This window comes from Osmerus mordax, chromosome 10 (assembly GCF_038355195.1).
Source record: "Osmerus mordax isolate fOsmMor3 chromosome 10, fOsmMor3.pri, whole genome shotgun sequence".
In the NCBI taxonomy this organism is placed as follows: Eukaryota; Metazoa; Chordata; class Actinopteri; order Osmeriformes; family Osmeridae; genus Osmerus; species Osmerus mordax.
Window position 1 is genome coordinate 15,756,121 of NC_090059.1, and position 19,998 is coordinate 15,776,118.

The 19,998-nt window shown below is 40.3% G+C and overlaps 4 protein-coding genes across 6 annotated transcripts; 1 reads left to right on the top strand and 3 right to left on the bottom strand.

Annotated features, from left to right (window-relative positions):
• Positions 1-383: 383 nt before the first annotated feature.
• Positions 384-7,007, bottom strand: LOC136950516 (uncharacterized). 2 transcript variants are annotated; one of them, XM_067244903.1, is made up of 12 exons: positions 6,687-7,007; positions 6,098-6,298; positions 5,582-5,721; positions 5,435-5,447; positions 5,071-5,181; positions 4,211-4,774; positions 3,782-3,844; positions 3,308-3,661; positions 2,633-2,830; positions 2,109-2,290; positions 1,811-1,832; positions 384-1,457 (listed from the first exon to the last, which is right to left on the bottom strand). In XM_067244903.1, exons 2-12 carry the CDS (start codon positions 6,285-6,287, stop codon positions 1,138-1,140), a joined length of 2,157 nt encoding a protein of 718 aa, XP_067101004.1. In that variant the 5' UTR covers positions 6,288-6,298; positions 6,687-7,007; the 3' UTR covers positions 384-1,137. The 2 variants fall into 2 exon arrangements, with proteins under 2 accessions (XP_067101004.1, XP_067101003.1); XM_067244902.1 differs by having other exon boundaries at positions 5,582-5,766.
• Positions 7,008-7,127: 120 nt separating this feature from the next.
• Positions 7,128-10,936, bottom strand: LOC136950862 (myosin heavy chain, clone 203-like). Of its 2 annotated transcripts, XM_067245363.1 has the most exons (7): positions 10,755-10,936; positions 10,166-10,366; positions 9,651-9,835; positions 9,486-9,504; positions 8,527-8,895; positions 8,083-8,145; positions 7,128-7,960 (listed from the first exon to the last, which is right to left on the bottom strand). In XM_067245363.1, the coding sequence occupies exons 2-7, from the start codon at positions 10,353-10,355 to the stop codon at positions 7,686-7,688; spliced, it is 1,101 nt and encodes a 366-aa protein (XP_067101464.1). In that variant the 5' UTR covers positions 10,356-10,366; positions 10,755-10,936; the 3' UTR covers positions 7,128-7,685. The 2 variants fall into 2 exon arrangements, with proteins under 2 accessions (XP_067101464.1, XP_067101465.1); XM_067245364.1 differs by lacking the exon at positions 8,527-8,895.
• A 259-nt stretch (positions 10,937-11,195) lies between these two features.
• On the bottom strand, positions 11,196-15,777 carry LOC136950861 (putative uncharacterized protein DDB_G0287113). Its single transcript, XM_067245362.1, has 9 exons — positions 15,745-15,777; positions 14,677-14,708; positions 14,339-14,533; positions 13,979-14,163; positions 13,814-13,832; positions 13,603-13,626; positions 12,634-12,999; positions 12,190-12,252; positions 11,196-12,067 (listed from the first exon to the last, which is right to left on the bottom strand). Exons 3-9 carry the CDS (start codon positions 14,520-14,522, stop codon positions 11,754-11,756), a joined length of 1,155 nt encoding a protein of 384 aa, XP_067101463.1. The 5' UTR covers positions 14,523-14,533; positions 14,677-14,708; positions 15,745-15,777; the 3' UTR covers positions 11,196-11,753.
• A 1,805-nt stretch (positions 15,778-17,582) lies between these two features.
• On the top strand, positions 17,583-19,798 carry LOC136950863 (heparan sulfate glucosamine 3-O-sulfotransferase 2-like). The gene is made up of 2 exons (XM_067245365.1): positions 17,583-18,067; positions 19,180-19,798. Exons 1-2 carry the CDS (start codon positions 17,583-17,585, stop codon positions 19,796-19,798), a joined length of 1,104 nt encoding a protein of 367 aa, XP_067101466.1.
• Positions 19,799-19,998: the final 200 nt, after the last annotated feature.

Here is a 19,998-nt window from a genome sequence, read left to right on the forward strand (position 1 = left end):
AGAATAGTGTTCAATGTCATCTGTGATGGAGATTGAGTGAGATACTGGGAGAATTTAGAGCTATTCATGGTGACAACCCAGTGGGTGTGTGTGTCTGTGTGTGTAAGAGAGAGAGAGAGAAAGAGAGAGCCAGAGGAGAGATCCTAGTGTCACAGTATCTTAGCAACTGCCTCCATCTCCTTGGAGACAAGACCTGACATCATTTCCCGTCTGTGAGAAATCGCTTTTAGTTTGTACACAGTGTGTCTGTGTGTATGTGTGTGTCTATGGAAGACTATGGTGTATGGGTGAGTCTGTGGTCATATTTAAGTTCCCAGGTGTGCTTGTAATGTGTGTGCAATATAGATAGGATTCATTCCAAGTCAAATATGTACAAAATGAAACAATTTTGAATCACTATAAATCTAAATTTTATTTTAATATGTAAAAACAACATTCATGTTTTAAGGCAGTGATCTTTTCAAATAATTATAAAATGTAATGCTTACTATATCAATTATTTTCGTGCAGAATACTCTTGAAAAAAGGCAGACCCTTCCTTTCAAATGAGGAAAAAAACACATAACTTGCACATGCACAGCATAGGTCTACTATAATCATGTTCAAACTTATTTTTACATTCTTGCTATTATTACTGTAAGACTCCTCTTTTGATGGGAACCAGATTACCAGGTCTGTCCTGCCATCTTGTGGAGAAAGATATGAACCAGTTTTATTTGTCTCTGAATTCTCACAGGCTACTATAGCAGGTTCTAGGAGGACAAGAAGTGTATCTTATGGTACATGAAGTATTCAAATATGGGGGTTGGAGTTACAGACAATACAAATGCATAATTATACACATTTTTGTAAACCAGAAATGACTAAACACAAAGGATGTTTAGAACACAAAACGGAAAAAGTTAACTCTAGGTGTTTCCTGGAAATGTATTGAAACAAATTAACCATAATTATGTATTACACAGAGAATGAAGAGGAATAAAAAGGAGTTTCTTAAGTTTATATGCAAGTTTAATTATGTCTCAAATTGGTTTACTGTCTGAGTTCAATCTGCCCATTTTTTGTGAATAATGTGTGAATGTTAAGTCCCTCTTTATTCAACATAACACCCCTGTTATCTATCTATTAGAAGTCCTCTTACTTCCTGTTCAGACCACCCAGTCCTCCAGCCCTGAAACCAGAGTCCTCTGACTTCCTGTTCGGACCAGCCAGTCCTCCAGTCCTGAAACCAGAGTCCTCTGACTTCCTGTTCGGACCAGCCAGTCCTCCAGCACTGAAACCAGAGTCATCTGACTTCCTGTTCGGACCAGCCAGTCCTCCAGCCCTGAAACCAGAGTCCTCTGACTTCCTGTTCGGACCAGCCAGTCCTCCAGCACTGCAACCCGAGTCCTCTGAGGTGTTCTGTCTCTTCAGTGGGGGGCTGTCAGACATGTTTTGCTGCCTCTTCTCTTTAATTCCTGACACAGATAATAATATCCATTACACAGTCTGAATCCTACAGGTAAGTATATAAAATGTTCACCATGGGTTTTCAGTTATGTTAGCTAAACAATGAAAGGTCCCTCCTACTGAAATGTGACCATACAGATTTCGCTTCAGCTTTATGACAGGTATAGTTGATTACGGACACAAACTGTCTATACAACGTCACAAACTTGAATTCATATTTTTTTTATATCAAAGTAATATATGCATCATAGTTCACAAGACACAGTGTAGACTAGGAATCCACATGCTGACTCGTAAGGCCTGACAGTTATAAGGCTATTCACCTTTATATTTAATTTGCAACAAGTAAGTGATACCTTACCTAGTATACCAGTAGGTGCCAGCTGCAAAAGAGAACATTGGTATGGATGTTAATTTAAAATGATGATCAAAGTTTGGAAGAAAAGTATGTAAATCCATATGATTATTCGTATTCAGCTGTTATAAACATTTGACCAGTTGAGATTAGAAACACTGGGAGTAAGGCCAGAATTGCCTTGGAATTCTCTCATTTCCACTGTAACCCGTCAAATCTTCTCATACATTATTACAGGATCTTTGATAAAGGCAACATTCAATTTGTTGTATTAACGACTGTATTCACATTAGGCTTTACGTACCCTCTTGAGGATATGTTTGACAGCTGCTTCATTGTGAGGACATTTCAGTAGTCCCTCACTGGTGTTAAACAGACAGTTCACTGTGAGGATGACATCACTTCTGGTCACATGTCTGCTGATGTCAGGTACAGTGTAGTCTAGGTTGAAGTTGTGGTACAGCACGACCAGGATGACAGGTTTACCTGCAGACAAGAATGGGAGGGACCACAAACATAAAGGTAAAAGTGGAAATACAACCTATGAGCGTAAATTAATGATCATTATTAAGATCATTATTCTTTGCTTTAGCCTTTCTCAATCCTGGTCCTCAGGACCTCCTACTGCCCTGCATGTTTTAGTTGTACCCTGTTCCAACACACATGGTTCAAATGAAGGGGGGCGTTATCAAGCTCAGAAGAAGTCTAATAACGACCCGTTCATTAGAATCAGGTGTGTTGGAAGAGAGAAACATCTCAAACATGCTGGGCAGAGGGTCCTAAGGACCAGGATTGAGAAAGAGATGACACTCTAATGTACTACATTACCTTCAGGGATCTTTTTACATGCCTCTTTCATATCAGACTCAGCACGAATTAGGACAGTGGGACAGAAAGCTATGATGACATCACACTCCTTTTGTGTCAAAACTTCAGTTATTCCTTCCTTCGTTAGTTGACTCATTAAGTCCTTGTGAGATCCTGAAGTGCGCCCTGTTACAAAGGCGTAACACCTCTCCATGCTCCCTGCAGAGAGAAATGCTTTCAGACTCATGTTTATGACTACTGTGTTCATATATCAGTAAGGTCAGTGTTGACTAAATGTGTAATTGGGAAGACATTTACATTTAGCAGACGCTCTTATCCAGAGCGACTTACAGTAAGTACAGGGACATTCCCCCGAGGCAAGTAGGGTGAAGTGCCTTGCCCAAGGACACAACGTCAGTTTGCATGACCGGGAATTGAACTGGCAACCTTCGGATTACTAGCCCGACTCCCTCACCGCTCAGCCAACTGACTCCAACTGACATTATAGTTGAACTGTGGCTAAAATAATATGCTCAAATAGTTCATTGTTAACTAAACTGAATCCAACTGCCTGTGAGGTTAAGCTACATTATTTCAATTAAAAGCAATACTTGCTCATCCATATCCTTCCTTTTGAAAAACATGTTTTCTTACAACTGGTCAATACTCGTCCTTCACGTCTCTCTTTAAGTTTACCTTCATATTTCTCCAGTCTGTTGCTGTCTTTTAGCTCTTCATCCTTCTCTCTCAGTCTACGGTCTCTCGCCTCCCGTTCAGACTCTTCCTCCTGCAGCGGGACATGGAGGTTCTGTAGCTGCTTGTTCTTCTTCTCCTGGTTCTCCCCCACAGGCTGCTTGTTCTTCTTCTCCTGGTTCTCCCCCGCAGGCTGCTTGTTCTTCTTCTCCTGGTTCTCCCTCTGAGGCTCCAGCCATCTCTTCTCCACCTCACTGGCAGCGTTCTCCACCGGTTTCTCCTCCTCATCGTGACTCCGGACCAAAAACTCACACACCAATCTGTCTGTCTTGTTTCTTAGATCAGTCAGTTGCTGTGCTGTTATGAAAAATACGGTAACAGTAAACACTACTCATGGTTGTGACAGAGTTAAAGTGATTAGTTGGTTGGAACAAATATAAATGTCATGGATATTTCATCCTTTGGAGAAGAACTCACCATTGTCCTTGGCAGAGGCCTCACTTTTTCGAAGGTCTTTTGTCAGATCCTCCAGGTGTTGTGCTGAAATGACAGAGGTAAACTGTGAGGTATAATTCTGTAAGTACTCAGCCAACTGAGATCAATTCAAACCCTTTAGTCAGCCTAAGATAGGCATGTATGTTTGAGAGATATCTACGATGAACATGTAGGGGACATCATCTACCCCTCCATATAGCGCATGTAACACCATTATTGGATAACAGCAATTTTAGTCTACTATAAGAGATATCCACAAATATGTCTACAAAGCATTAGCCTTTGGGCCAGGAGGCCATCTTACAGCTCTCAGTATGAGTGTTACAATAAATAGAGTTGTTTCCTGTTTCCAAGCACACAATTAATACCGTACACATACATGTAAAGTATACAAATAATCTTTCTTCTCACCAAGTTCCACATTTTTTGATGGATAATTCACCACTTGCCATTCCTCGCATTTAATTTTGTTTTGTCTTTCCTTCAATAGTTCATCTTGGAGGCCCTTCAGTTGTTGGTCCCTCTCTTTCATTTGTTGCCTCATTTTTTCCAGGTCTGAGTTTTTAGCATCTAGTTGTTTGTTACATTCATTTAATTTTTCAGTCTGAACTCGCACTACGTCCTTCAGTTGTTCCAGTTCTCTGCTGAGAAGTGTTTGATTCTTAACTTCCAGTTGTTTATCTTGTAACATCGGTTTGTTGACCAACTCTTCTTGTCTCTGATTCAAGTCATTCCCCTGGTATCTTTCCTTCAGTTGGTTCTCTTTTAGGTTATGTTCCTGCAAGTCCTTTGTTAGAGCCTCCACCTCTCTCTTACAATCTTCCAGTAGTTGTTTTGGATCTGCTCCAAATGCAAAGAAACCCATCCTTCCCGTAATGGCATTTTCTATTAAGGATTTGATCTTGAGAAGTCGTTCATTTATTCTCCTCAGTGTGTCTCCCTTCATCAGGTTGGATTCACTGGTATACTTCTCCCCTGGAGAGACATTTATGAATTAGGCTACTGTTGAACTGATCAATTCAATAGTTCAATCACATTCCTTCAGTCACCCATGTACATACACAACAACAAAAATGTTTCGGGTTTTAAATGAGCTCTTAGCCTGACAAGAGAGTAAACAGGAATTGACATCAAAACAGTATGCCTATGTCTAATTTGAGTATTTATAAATACCATCTGTGTATTAATTTCTAGGTAAAGCCACACACATACACACGCCCACCCCCCACCCACCCACACAAGCACGCCTTCCCGTCTCTGTTTAAGTTTACTGTCTGGTTTCTTCAGGCTGTCTCTGTGTTGCTGTTTGTTTGTTTCTTCTTGTTGAGTGTTTCTGTCTTGTGATCCTTTTTTCTCCGTCTTGTGTTCTCTCTCTGTCTTGACTACACAGTTGGACGAATACAAGTGTTACAAGAACTTCATTTGTAAATGTGGTATGATTAATTAATCTGATCAACAGTATCACATTCCTCCAATCCATCCATCCATTCATCCATCTGTCCATCCATCAATCCACTTCCATCAATCCACGTCAAGTGACACACTCATCATGCAAACACATTTCAGGACTAGGAGTCTGCATGTGCTCCAGAAAGAATGCATGTATAGAAACAACTTTGTGGTCTAACACTGTACCTGCAGGTGGCAGCTGCAAAAGAGAGAACATTTCAGTTAGTGTTCAATAACATTCGATCAAACCTTGTAAGAAAGCTGACAGAATTACTAAACAAACTGCATAGGTGAAAGCAACTGAACTCTGATGATTCAAACCGAGGCATTCACCTTCCTGAGAATCTCCTTGACAGCTGCGTCATTTTGAGGACATTTCAGTATGCCCTTAACAGAGTCATGAAACAGACAGTCCACCGTTAAGATGACATCACGCCTGGTCACATATCTGCTGCTGTTTTGGGAAGTGTAGTCTGTTTTGAAGGTGTGGTGCAGCACCACCAGGATGACAGGTTTACCTGCAGAGTAGAGTTGGTTTGAACGTTCGTGGAGACAAATATTTCCTTTTCAAGCTACATGCCAACACTACCCCACGCTCTGCTGCTAGTTATTATTGGGGACGTTTCTATGGTGTGTTTACATTGGTAGGAACATGTCTTTACTGTGTGTCCATAGACCTACGCCTATGCTTGGAATCAAGAGAGAGATGATAAACATCAACATTGTAAATTGAGTAATATCTGAAATTGCCTTTTTTTTTAAGCAAACCCTTAGTTACTTTATGATGACAATTGTACAATCCACAGTCATGATCTGGAATATTTATGTTGCTTTGTGTATTGTGAATACCTTCAGGGATCTTTGTAAGGGCATCTTCAATATCAGTCCCAACACGACTGACAATGGGACAGAAAGCTATGATGACATCACTCTCCTGTGGCGACGTCACTTTAGTTAAACCGCTGTTATTTACATGTCTGATTATGTCCTCATGAGAATCCAAAGTGTTGCCTGTTACCAATGCGTAGAACTTCTCCATGTCTAGCTTCCCTGTAAAACATTTACACTTTATACTGAAAATGACTTACTTGCTGGATTTATGTGTACAGTATGTGTGTAGTGTACTGCAAACTGTACACATCAGACATGCAAATTAATGTTGTGTTTCAAAAATAACTTTGTACTGTATAGCTACGTCTACTGTCAAAGCAAATGTTACAATCATTACATTTCCCTGTGACTTGTCGACCTTTGGAATCATTCATTTTCATTTTATCAGAAAACTTGGTAGAACATTTATCATGATGCAACAATAATAGGCACAATTTGTATTTTTTATCTGAAAAGAACAAACAACTTTATTTATTCAGTCCTAAATCTTCGAAATGCTTTTTTTTACAATGATTAAATGTAAATGCTTATGGAGACCGACACTTACCTTCAGCGCTTCCAACGTTGTCAACTTCAATAAACGGCAAATAAGACAGGTAGCCTACCAAACGCAAGATATCCGGAAACAAACTCAATACACGGTGTCATACAGCATATAATACCAGATGTACAATCATTAAATCAGCATCACTGCTTTAACAAAAATGAGTCTTCACCAGTATTATTGAACACACTTTCACTTTCATGTTCTAGTAAAGGGTGGAGATGAACCAATCGGCAGCGGAGGAAGCTCCTCCCTCTCCGTAGTGAGAGGCGGAGCTTTCCTTCCTATACAGTTCCCAAGGTAGTGGGAGAGTGAGACTGAACATGGATCTTAATAACTTCGTGTACTTCAAACTTTTATGAGATCATTCAATGTAGAATAAAACGATGAAAAAATAGAGGATACTGTGCTATGATATAATATAATATTTTATTGTATATTTTATTTCAATTCTAAATCCACTTAGTATAGCTACTTCATGTCCCCTTAGTATAGTTAGACTTCATATTTACTTTTTGAAGATTCCTATATGTTTAATGTATGCACCTTCCTGCCAAAGCAAATTCCTTGTCTGTGCAAACTTTCATGGCGATTAAAACCCATTCTGATTCTGATAATTATATATTTAATAAAGAAAAGAAGGAAAATCATGTTTAAATCTGCACTACATAACATCATACGATAAATGAAAAGAGGAGAAACAGAACACCTAATTCTTGTCTTGAATTTTCTTCTTTCTTTAAACTGGAATTACAGTAAATTGACACAAAATAAGCCAAGGAGGAAGGAACGTCTCTCTGAGGAAGTCACACCTCATCAAAGTTGGCCAGGGGTCAAGGTTGGGGAGGTGAGATTGAGGTTGGGGCTGGAGGTGCGGTTGAGGTCGAGGCTCGGGCTGAGGTTGAGGCCGAGGGCTTACTGGCAGCGTTCTCCACTTGTCTCTCTTCCTTATTCTTGTTCTTCTTCTCCTGGTTCTGTTCTTCTTCTCCTGTTAGTCAGCCGTTAGTCAGACTGCTTGCTCTGCTCCTGGTTCTCACCCGGAGGCTGATTGTTCTTCTTCTCCTGGTTCTCCCCCTGAGGCTGCTTGTTCTTCTTCTCCTGGTTCTCCCCCTGAGGCTGCTTGTTCTTCTTCTCCTGGTTCTCCCTCTGAGGCTCCAGCCATGTCTTCTCCACCTCACTGGCAGCGTTCTCTACCTGTCTGTCCTCCTCATCATGACCCCGGACCAAATACTCATACACCAATCTGTCTTTGTTTTTTAGATCAGTCAGTTGCTGTGCTGTTATGAGAAATACGGTAACAGTAAACACTACTCATAGTTTTGACAGAGTTAAAGTGATTAGTTGGTCGGAACAAATATATGTGATATGTCATGGATATTTCATCCTTTAGAGAACTCACCATTGTCCTTGGCAGAGGCCTCACTTTTTTGAAGGTCTTTCGTCAGATCCTTCAGGTGTTGTACTGAAATGACAGAGGTAAACTGGGAGGTATAATTCTGTAAGTACTCAGCCAACTGAGATCAATTCAAACCCTTTAGTCAGCCTAATCTATCTAATTAGATAGGCATATATGTTTGAGAGATATCTATGATGAACTTGTAGGGGACATCATCTACCCCTTCATACAGCACTTGTAACGCCGTAATTGGACTACAGCAACTTCTATCTACTGTAAGAGATATCCACAAATATGTCTACAAAGCATTAGCCTTTGGGCCAGGAGGCCATCTTACAGCTCTCAATATGAGTGTTACAATAAATAGTGTTAAGTTTCCTGTTTCCAAGCACAAACTTTATACACATACGTATATATGTAAAGTATACAAAGAATCTTTCTACTCACCAAATTTATCATTTGTTGATGGATATTTCACCACTTGACATTCCTCGCATTTAATTTTGTTTGGTCTTTCATTCACCTTCAATAGTTCATCCTGGAGGCCCTTCAGTTGTTCGTTCCTCTCTTTCATTTGTTGCTTCATTTCTTCTAGCTCCGAGTTCTTTATTAGGTTATGATCCTGCACGTCTGTTATTAGAGCATCCATCTCTCTCTTACAATTTTCCAGTATTTTTTTTGTATCTTGATAAAATACACCGTTTATGCCTTTCATGGCATTTTCTATTAAGGATCTGATCTTGGGAAGTCGTTCATGTATGCTCCTCAGAGTGGGGTCTCCCTTCATCAGGTTGGATTCACTGCTATACTTCTCCCCTGGAGAGACATTTATCAATTAGGCTACTGTTGAACTGATCAAGTCAATAGTTCAATCACATTCCTCCAGTCATCTATGTACATACACAAAACAATGTGTTGTTTTGGGTTTTAAATTAGCTTTCAGCCTGACAAGAGAGTAAACATGAATTAACAGGGATAGTGTGTTCAGCTGTCCTCATTACCTACCCACCTACAATACCTACTTACCTACCTACCTACATACATACATACAGACATACATACATACATACATGCATACAGTACATGACTTTTCAACATAAAACATTACAAAGTACTGAAATAAACATGAAATAAATAGATTGAGTTTAGGAGGCCAACTCATGCCTTTAAAAATAATGAATGGATAAAATAAGTGAAGACCATGGACAAAGAACTGTGACTAAAATCACAGGTACAGTATTATTTGATTCATTCATTTCAATAGAGAAGATGTTGTCACTTACTGTGGCATTCTGATGGAATTACCCTGACCCTAACCACACAAGCGTAATACCTAACCACCCTAGCCATAAACCAAATTTCCAGACTAGAAAGAGAAAATAATGTGTAATTTGTTTGTTTTTTACCTGAATACGGTGATGTCAGCTGCAAGAGAACAGATTTCAGGTATTGATAAGCACTTTGGAGATTTATCTACATCACTACCAGATGTCGAACGATATTGAGTCAAACTGAATAAATAAACTGTAAAGGGTAAAGTTTTCATCATTAAAACTTGTATTTATATTTACCTTCTTGATCATTTCTTTGACCGCTTCATTGTTGTGAGAACATTGCAGTAGTCCTCCCTTACTGTCGTGGAACAGACAGTCCACTGTGAGGATGACATCCTTTCTGGTCACATGTCTGCTGGTGTCAGGTATAGTATAGTCTGGGTCGAAGGTGTGGTGCAGCACCACCAGGATGACAGGTTTACCTGCAGAGTAGAGTTGGTTTGAACGTTCGTGGAGACAAATATTTCCTTTTCAAGCTACATGCCAACACTACCCCACGCTCTGCTGCTAGTTATTATTGGGGACGTTTCTATGGTGTGTTTACATTGGTAGGAACATGTCTTTACTGTGTGTCCATAGACCTACGCCTATGCTTGGAATCAAGAGAGAGATGATAAACATCAACATTGTAAATTGAGTAATATCTGAAATTGCCTTTTTTTTAAGCAAACCCTTAGTTACTTTATGATGACAATTGTACAATCCACAGTCATGATCTGGAATATTTATGTTGCTTTGTGTATTGTGAATACCTTCAGGGATCTTTCTAAGGGCATCTTCAATATCAGTCCCAACATGACTGACAATGGGACAGAAAGCTATGATGACATCACTCTCCTGTGGCGACGTCACTTTAGTTAAACCGCTGTTATTTACATGTCTGATTATGTCCTCATGAGAATCCAAAGTGTTGCCTGTTACCAATGCGTAGAACTTCTCCATGTCTAGCTTCCCTGTAAAACATTTACACTTTATACTGAAAATGACTTACTTGCTGGATTTATGTGTACAGTATGTGTGTAGTGTACTGCAAACTGTACACATCAGACATGCAAATTAATGTTGTGTTTCAAAAATAACTTTGTACTGTATAGCTACGTCTACTGTCAAAGCAAATGTTACAATCATTACATTTCCCTGTGACTTGTCGACCTTTGGAATCATTCATTTTCATTTTATCAGAAAACTTGGTAGAACATTTATCATGATGCAACAATAATAGGCACAATTTGTATTTTTTATCTGAAAAGAACAAACAACTTTATTTATTCAGTCCTAAATCTTCGAAATGCTTTTTTTTACAATGATTAAATGTAAATGCTTATGGAGACCGACACTTACCTTCAGCGCTTCCAACGTTGTCAACTTCAATAAACGGCAAATAAGACAGGTAGCCTACCAAACGCAAGATATCCGGAAACAAACTCAATACACGGTGTCATACAGCATATAATACCAGATGTACAATCATTAAATCAGCATCACTGCTTTAACAAAAATGAGTCTTCACCAGTATTATTGAACACACTTTCACTTTCATGTTCTAGTAAAGGGTGGAAATGAACCAATCGGCAGCGGAGGAAGCTCCTCCCTCTCCGTAGTGAGAGGCGGAGCTTTCCTTCCTATACAGTTCCCAAGGTAGTGGGAGAGTGAGACTGAACATGGATCTTAATAACTTCGTGTACTTCAAACTTTTATGAGATCATTCAATGTAGAATAAAACGATGAAAAAATAGAGGATACTGTGCTATGATATAATATAATATTTTATTGTATATTTTATTTCAATTCTAAATCCACTTAGTATAGCTACTTCATGTCCCCTTAGTATAGTTAGACTTCATATTTACTTTTTGAAGATTCCTATATGTTTAATGTATGCACCTTCCTGCCAAAGCAAATTCCTTGTCTGTGCAAACTTTCATGGCGATTAAAACCCATTCTGATTCTGATAATTATATATTTAATAAAGAAAAGAAGGAAAATCATGTTTAAATCTGCACTACATAACATCATACGATAAATGAAAAGAGGAGAAACAGAACACCTAATTCTTGTCTTGAATTTTCTTCTTTCTTTAAACTGGAATTACAGTAAATTGACACAAAATAAGCCAAGGAGGAAGGAACGTCTCTCTGAGGAAGTCACACCTCATCAAAGTTGGCCAGGGGTCAAGGTTGGGGAGGTGAGATTGAGGTTGGGGCTGGAGGTGCGGTTGAGGTCGAGGCTCGGGCTGAGGTTGAGGCCGAGGGCTTACTGGCAGCGTTCTCCACTTGTCTCTCTTCCTTATTCTTGTTCTTCTTCTCCTGGTTCTGTTCTTCTTCTCCTGTTAGTCAGCCGTTAGTCAGACTGCTTGCTCTGCTCCTGGTTCTCACCCGGAGGCTGCTTGTTCTTCTTCTCCTGGTTCTCCCCCTGAGGATGCTTGTTCTTCTTCTCCTGGTTCTCCCCCTGAGGCTGCTTGTTCTTCTTCTCCTGGTTCTCCCCCTGAGGCTGCTTGTTCTTCTTCTCCTGGTTCTCCCCCTGAGGCTCCAGCCATGTCTTCTCCACCTCACTGGCAGCGTTCTCTACCTGTCTCTCCTCCTCATCATGACCCCGGACCGAATACTCATACACCAATCTGTCTGTCTTGTTTTTTAGATGAGTCAGTTGCTGTGCTGTTATGAGAAATACGGTAACAGTAAACACTACTCATAGTTTTGACAGAGTTAAAGTGATTAGTTGGTCGGAACAAATATATGTGATATGTCATGGATATTTCATCCTTTAGAGAACTCACCATTGTCCTTGGCAGAGGCCTCACTTTTTTGAAGGTCTTTCGTCAGATCCTTCAGGTGTTGTACTGAAATGACAGAGGTAAACTGGGAGGTATAATTCTGTAAGTACTCAGCCAACTGAGATCAATTCAAACCCTTTAGTCAGCCTAATCTATCTAATTAGATAGGCATATATGTTTGAGAGATATCTATGATGAACTTGTAGGGGACATCATCTACCCCTTCATACAGCACTTGTAACGCCGTAATTGGACTACAGCAACTTCTATCTACTGTAAGAGATATCCACAAATATGTCTACAAAGCATTAGCCTTTGGGCCAGGAGGCCATCTTACAGCTCTCAATATGAGTGTTACAATAAATAGTGTTAAGTTTCCTGTTTCCAAGCACAAACTTTATACACATACGTATATATGTAAAGTATACAAAGAATCTTTCTACTCACCAAATTTATCATTTGTTGATGGATATTTCACCACTTGACATTCCTCGCATTTAATTTTGTTTGGTCTTTCATTCACCTTCAATAGTTCATCCTGGAGGCCCTTCAGTTGTTCGTTCCTCTCTTTCATTTGTTGCTTCATTTCTTCTAGCTCTGAGTTCTTTATTAGGTTATCCTGCAAGTCTGTTATTAGAGCATCCACCTCTCTCTTACAATTTTCCAGTATTTTTTTTGTATCTTGATAAAATACACCGTTTATGCCTTTCATGGCATTTTCTATTAAGGATCTGATCTTGGGAAGTCGTTCATGTATGCTCCTCAGAGTGGGGTCTCCCTTCATCAGGTTGGATTCACTGCTATACTTCTCCCCTGGAGAGACATTTATCAATTAGGCTACTGTTGAACTGATCAAGTCAATAGTTCAATCACATTCCTCCAGTCATCTATGTACATACACAAAACAATGTGTTGTTTTGGGTTTTAAATTAGCTTTCAGCCTGACAAGAGAGTAAACATGAATTAACAGGGATAGTGTGTTCAGCTGTCCTCATTACCTACCCACCTACAGTACCTACTTACCTACCTACCTACCTACCTACATACATACATACATACATACATACATACATACATACATACATACATACATACATACATACATGCATACAGTACATGACTTTTCAACATAAAACATTACAAAGTACTGAAATAAACATGAAATAAATAGATTGAGTTTAGGAGGCCAACTCATGCCTTTAAAAATAATGAATGGATAAAATAAGTGAAGACCATGGACAAAGAACTGTGACATCCTGCATGTTGATTCGCAGGTTTAAAAAGTCAAACTATAGTAAAAAGTGACATCAACATACTATAAAAAGGAAAAGCTTAGTACTCAACTTGTGTGATTCAGAACCATTCACGCATAGCAAGTTTTAGTTAAAGCAAAATTAAATAAATCGAATAACTCACCTGAAGAGTGTCTTTTCATGGAACCTAAAATCACAGGTACAGTATTATTTGATTCATTCATTTCAATAGAGAAGATGTTGTCACTTACTGTGGCATTCTGATGGAATTACCCTGACCCTAACCACACAAGCGTAATACCTAACCACCCTAGCCATAAACCGAATTTCCAGACTAGAAAGAGAAAATAATGTGTAATTTGTTTGTTTTTTACCTGAAAGCGGTGATGTCAGCTGCAAGAGAACAGATTTCAGGTATTGATAAGCACTTTGGAGATTTATCTACATCACTACCAGATGTCGAACGATATTGAGTCAAACTGAATAAATAAACTGTAAAGGGTAAAGTTTTCATCATTCAAACTTGTATTTATATTTACCTTCTTGATCATTTCTTTGACCGCTTCTTTGTTGTGAGAACATTGCAGTAGTCCTCCCTTACTGTCGTGGAACAGACAGTCCACTGTGAGGATGACATCCTTTCTGGTCACATGTCTGCTGGTGTCAGGTATAGTATAGTCTGGGTCGAAGGTGTGGTGCAGCACCACCAGGATGACAGGTTTACCTGCAGACAAGAGATGGAAGAAAGATAAAACATAGTAATAAGAGCGTTTAGTATTCCTCTTCTGCTGGTAAAACAAAAAGATCTCAACAACCTGATCTCAATTGTCTAAATCAAGTGATCCTATGGATATAAAGGGACAATATTGATGATGTTTGGAATGATATAAATTAGTTACCTTCAGGGATCTTACAAAAGGCATCTTGAATGTTGGACCCAACACGACTGACAATGGGACAGAAAGCTATGATGATATCACAGTCCTGTGGTGAGCTCCCTTGAGTTTCTTCAGTTAGCTTTTGCATTATGTCATCATAACAACTCAAAGTGTTGCCTGTTGCTAAAGTATAGCATGTCTTCATGTTTGGCTTCCCTGTAAAAAGATAGTTTCATTTTATTCAAAGGAGTAATAATAATACATTTGTAGTTACGTAATAACCTTATTAGTGCGTGCAACACTAAGTTCCTAAAACACTGACGTTTGTACAGGTGTTGTACTGCAAATGTGCAACTTACCAATTCTTTGCCAGAAACTAGCAATTTTTTCACTGTGTGAGTAAGAAATGCGTTATTACCACATCGCCTTGTAATCTATTACAGAAACACAGCATGCCCCTTCTGGTTGAAAGTTGTGGGTGTGGGATTTTTCCAGAATATTCATATGGGGCTACTTTTATCAAAGAGACTATTTCTTATTCTCAGAAACTCTACTGTCCTTACGCTTAGAAATGTTTGTATATGTACAAATAGCTACCCTCCTACCTACAACATCCTCACGTTCTCCTGTTCAGATTGCAATATTCACATACCTATACAATACCTACTATTCATAAGAACCAATACAAACCAATACTTACTGTAAGTCGCTCTGGATAAGAGCGTCTGCTAAATGACTAAATGTAAATGTCTAAATGTAAATATATCCTATCATAGCATATCACATCTGACATACAAGCATGTTTATGTTACGTAACTGCCTCAACAAATGTGTGTCGTTAATAATGACTGGAGAACCACGCTTTCACTTTCATGTTCTAGTAAAAGGGTGCGGAATGACACAGCGGCAGAGTTCCTCCGGCTCTCCGTAGCTGCTGTGTGCGCTGATGTGGATTGAGGGGCGCTGCTGTGTCACGAGCCTGCGCTCCTTCCAAAGTACAGGTGCCTAGAGGGGTTTTTATCTTTGATTCATCTAAAAATTAAGCCCCCATGCAGCATGAGGCTGGTTTTGACACATATTTTAGGTAGATAGGATCTTTAAATGTTTTTTCCCCTGGATACTAAACTATACTAAAACACATTTGAATAACTTAGAAAATTACGTTTTATTCATCGATTATATTGTTTGTGAAGCTGGTTTACACAAGACTGTATGACTGATAATAATGTCTTTGCTTTTAGAGGTTCATATGTCTATCTGTTACAAAATTGTACAGTAATGTAAATCTGCTTTCATAAGCCTTTTTTCACCGTAAGACATTGATTGTTACTATTACATTCATGAGACCACCTTACAATAGTTTATATTCCTCACTCGTTGTTGGTTTGGCATATTTGAAAAGAGCCTTTTTGATGCATAATCCTTACCTTTGCGTTTTTGTGTTCTCTCCACAATTTACCGTCAATAGATTAGCGCCTTACTTTCATTTTCACTTCTGAAACAACACCTCTTACGTCACATCTTGTCAGTAGCGAGCCGATTGGTGTAGGCCAATGCAGTGTTAGGTCAATGTGTGTAAGGGTGAATCTTGAGGAATTCAACCACTAGATGGTAGCACGGTTCTTGAGCATACAAAGAAAGAGACAGACAGAGACAGAGACGGACGGACGGACGGACGGACGGACGGACGGACGGACGGACAGAGAGAGAGAGAGAGAGAGAGAGAGAGAGAGAGAGAGAGAGAGAGAGAGAGAGAGAGAGAGAGAGAGAGAGAGAGAGAGAGAGAGAGAGAGAGAGAGAGAGAGAGAGAGAGAGAGAATCCTGATGGCAAAGCTGTCTGTTTTGTTGTTGTTGCTTTATCTCTGTTCCTCAACATAATTTATGTTGTCAAGAGAGGTCTGTCATGAGAGTTTAAGTACTTATTTCCCATTGTATAGCCAAGTACAGAAAAGTAATTTTAAGTATAGGCCAATATGATTTTACATTACATTTTGTGAGTGTCCGATCAGGTTTTGCTTAGACTAATCGGATACCGGCTTGCCCCGCGATTGACTGTGTTCTTCATTCATCTGTAGGCCTACAGGTGTCACAACAGCTAGTGCGATGATAACATTTAATTATATTTCTCTCTATAACCACACACAGACACAGTCCAGTCGTACCCGCAGGTTTGATTTAGCCCAATACCCGCCCTCTTCTATGGGTGAAAACTCATTCAGGAAACGGATTGTTGAGCGGGGCTGTCCGACCAGCCCAATAAATCATTCTTTAATCAGAGCGCCATGAGATTAGGTGCGGACACTCAAGGGAGCGCAGTGTGACACCTGGATTTTTCCGCCTCCCTGTATGTCAGGGTTAAGCGCTCAACACGCTCAACGTTTCCTTTGCTTTCCTTGTCTGGTTTGTCAGCATTTGTTTCGATGATCCATTCTCAACCCAGCCGACAAACTACTGAGGGTGTGGGTCGTGGGTCGCGGATCTGTACCCCTTTTTGCCCCCCCAACCCCCCTCCATGACCTGTAGACATCCAACGTTATCTCAGCCTCACGGTAACAGAAGTAGCTCTAAACTGTTCAGCATCCATACACCAACATGTGCTTCACACTGTTTCTGCTTAATTGTATCAATAATTTGGCCAAACGCACCAACATAAACTACATTTGCGGCTTCTGCGTTACCTTAAAATGTGTAATCAGTCGTAATATGGTTATCGTTTGCTTAACAATGTGCGTGGCAATAAATTAAAAAAAGTGCCTATAGTAACTGACGTCAGGGGCACATCTGAATTTTTCTCCATGCTCTTTCATTTGACATGCAGTCTCGAGGAGATCCAGCGAGAGTGCGTCCGTCCTAGCCAGCTCGTGCACAACGAGTGCAGGAATAGGTTCAAGTTGTTGTTTTTTTGTTGTTGTTGCGAGTTTTAGCATATAGTATTACATTGTTGATATGCTGATTTGATACCAATATGGATTACAGTACTTTTGTCTCATGTTAACATTATTTCAGGGCTTGCTTTAATGGAAAGTAGCAAAACATATTGAAAACCACGAGCTTTTTTCGGGGAGGAATCGAGTGGAATACCTTATAGCGGACACCAAATGCGGTTTGCTACAGTTTGGATTATATTCTACTGTTCACTGTAGCCTAAACGGTGGCATGAAAAACGAATGTGTAATTGCTCAAGATTAATGAAGATATCAAACGAGAACGCAGTTGCCAAGTAATAAATCAACTAAAAACATGAACCATCTTCTCTCATGGAGACATGCTTATTTTACACAGAGTTGTGCCGTTTTCATCTAAACTCATACGGACGTGTATTTGCTTGTTCTCTCTCTCTCTTTCCCTGTCATATTTACTATACTGTCTTCTCTTCTCATCTGAAATGGTCATGCTAAAGGAAAGTGATCCAACGCAGAACTGTCTTCGCGTCAGGAGCGATGGTGGCAAAAAACTTAGAAAATCTCTAGCTTGCACTTCGTCATTGGATGCGATACGGAATGATATATCACACGGCCAAGGATATATTCGCAACACACTCCGGAATAACACAGTTGATAGTTCATGGAACAATTTGGGTACGGTGAAGTTTGGGAATAAAAAGCTTCCCAAAGCCATCATAGTCGGCGTAAAGAAGGGCGGGACAAGGGCTGTCTTGGAATTCATAAGAATCCACCCAGATGTGAGGGCAGTCGGAACCGAGACACATTTTTTCGACAGAAATTATGACCGTGGCTTAGACTGGTACAGGTAACAGTATAAACCTGCAAAAACGACACTTTCTGGATAAGCCCTCCTTATCCCACAATTTGTAAGACCTGTTAGTTTTAATTAATGTACGTTAATTACGTACATATGGGCCAATACATGGGCCAATACATGGTTTAGCCATGCCAGTCTCTTCCAAACGGAGCAATACCCAACTTAAAAACATAAAATACATAAAAACTACTAATACAGTTTATTCCATAATATTCCCATGTTGTTGTTTTCTAGTAGTCAGCTGTAAAATGTTAGAAAACATCTTTCTGTTCCTAAAACTATGGTGGCCTACTTATTTGGCCCAGAAATGACCCAGAGCCACTGTCCTCCATCGGATCTCCATTCTGTTAGTGATTTATTACTCTTAAACTTGGGACTTGGCCAGTGAAACATGAAAGACGCATCCCGGCCAATTCTCCTGAGACGCAGCCTGCTGTGCCCCCGCTGCCTTTTGATTGCCTTCATTATTATTGGGAACCTGGAAACTGTCACCATATCTATGTTTCCCTCAAGGAGCATGTATACAAACTAAGGAGGTAACCAAATCAACATAATCTTATAATAGAACATATTTAATTGGCAATTACACCCCGTATGATTGATTCAGTATGCACATTCTTACATTACTGATCGCTAAACGTCAATTTCAACTACCTGTGTTTTTCCACAAGTGATGGTGGAATCTGCATATTGCTGCGGTCACATCAGTGGCGGTTCTAGACACATTTTACTGGCGGGGGGAGGGGGGGGCAAGGTAGGGCCAGTGTTAAATCAGAGGGGCACATAAAAAACGGAAACAAATGATATTTAAATATTAAATACTATAATTTTGCTTTACATTAAAATCATACAAGCATTTATTTTGTACATAAAGAATTTCAATTGAAACAATGAGTTAGGGCAATCAAAAATGTACAATTAAAAACAGTAGTACTATGCTGCAAAAGGTGGGCATGGACCCCTGATTTTTTTTTCAGGGGGGGGGGGGGCAGGGACATTTTTACAGGGGCACTGGCGCCTGGAGGCCCCCATGTAGAACTGCCACTGGGTCACATTCATGTTACTTCCTTGTCTGTGTCTGTATTCTCTCCTCTATCCAGGGGCTTAATGCCACGGACGCTTGACAGCCAGATCACCATGGAGAAGACGCCTAGCTACTTCGTTACCAGAGAAACGCCCCGCCGGATCTCTACCATGGCCCGGGACACCAAGCTGATCGTCGTGGTGCGTGACCCCGTCACCCGAGCGATATCTGACTACACCCAGACATTGTCCAAAACGCCCGACCTTCCGAGCTTCCAGGAGCTAGCCTTCCGGAACCAGAGCCTGGGCCTGGTGGACACCTCCTGGAACGCCATCCGGATCGGCCTCTACGCTCTGCACCTGGAGAACTGGCTGCGTTACTTCCCCCTGGCTCAGATCCACTTCGTTAACGGGGAGCGGCTGATCGCGGACCCGGCTGGGGAGCTAGCCCGTGTGCAGGACTTCCTGGGGCTGAAGCGTATCGTCACAGACAAGCACTTCTACTTCAACAGGACCAAGGGTTTCCCCTGCCTCAAGAAGCCTGAGAGCAGCAGCTCGCCTCGCTGCCTGGGCAAGTCCAAGGGCAGGACTCACGTTCAGATAGACCCGGACGCCATCGAGCAGCTAAGAGAGTTCTATAGGCCCCACAACGACAAATTTTATGAAATGGTGGGTCACGATTTTAAGTGGGACTAGAGAGTTTTTGATAGAGGATGCATAAGGAGAGACGAGGTGTCTTCCAGGAATGCAAGCACTTTTTCAAAGGATTCTTGGATGTGCATGAGGTTTATATGTTAGAAAATCTGGACAGGATTTGTTTCACACAAGTTTGTAGTTTGCAATAAGGAAGAAGAGTTGGCCTGTGACACGCTTTGCTTTAAAAACTAATTAGCATG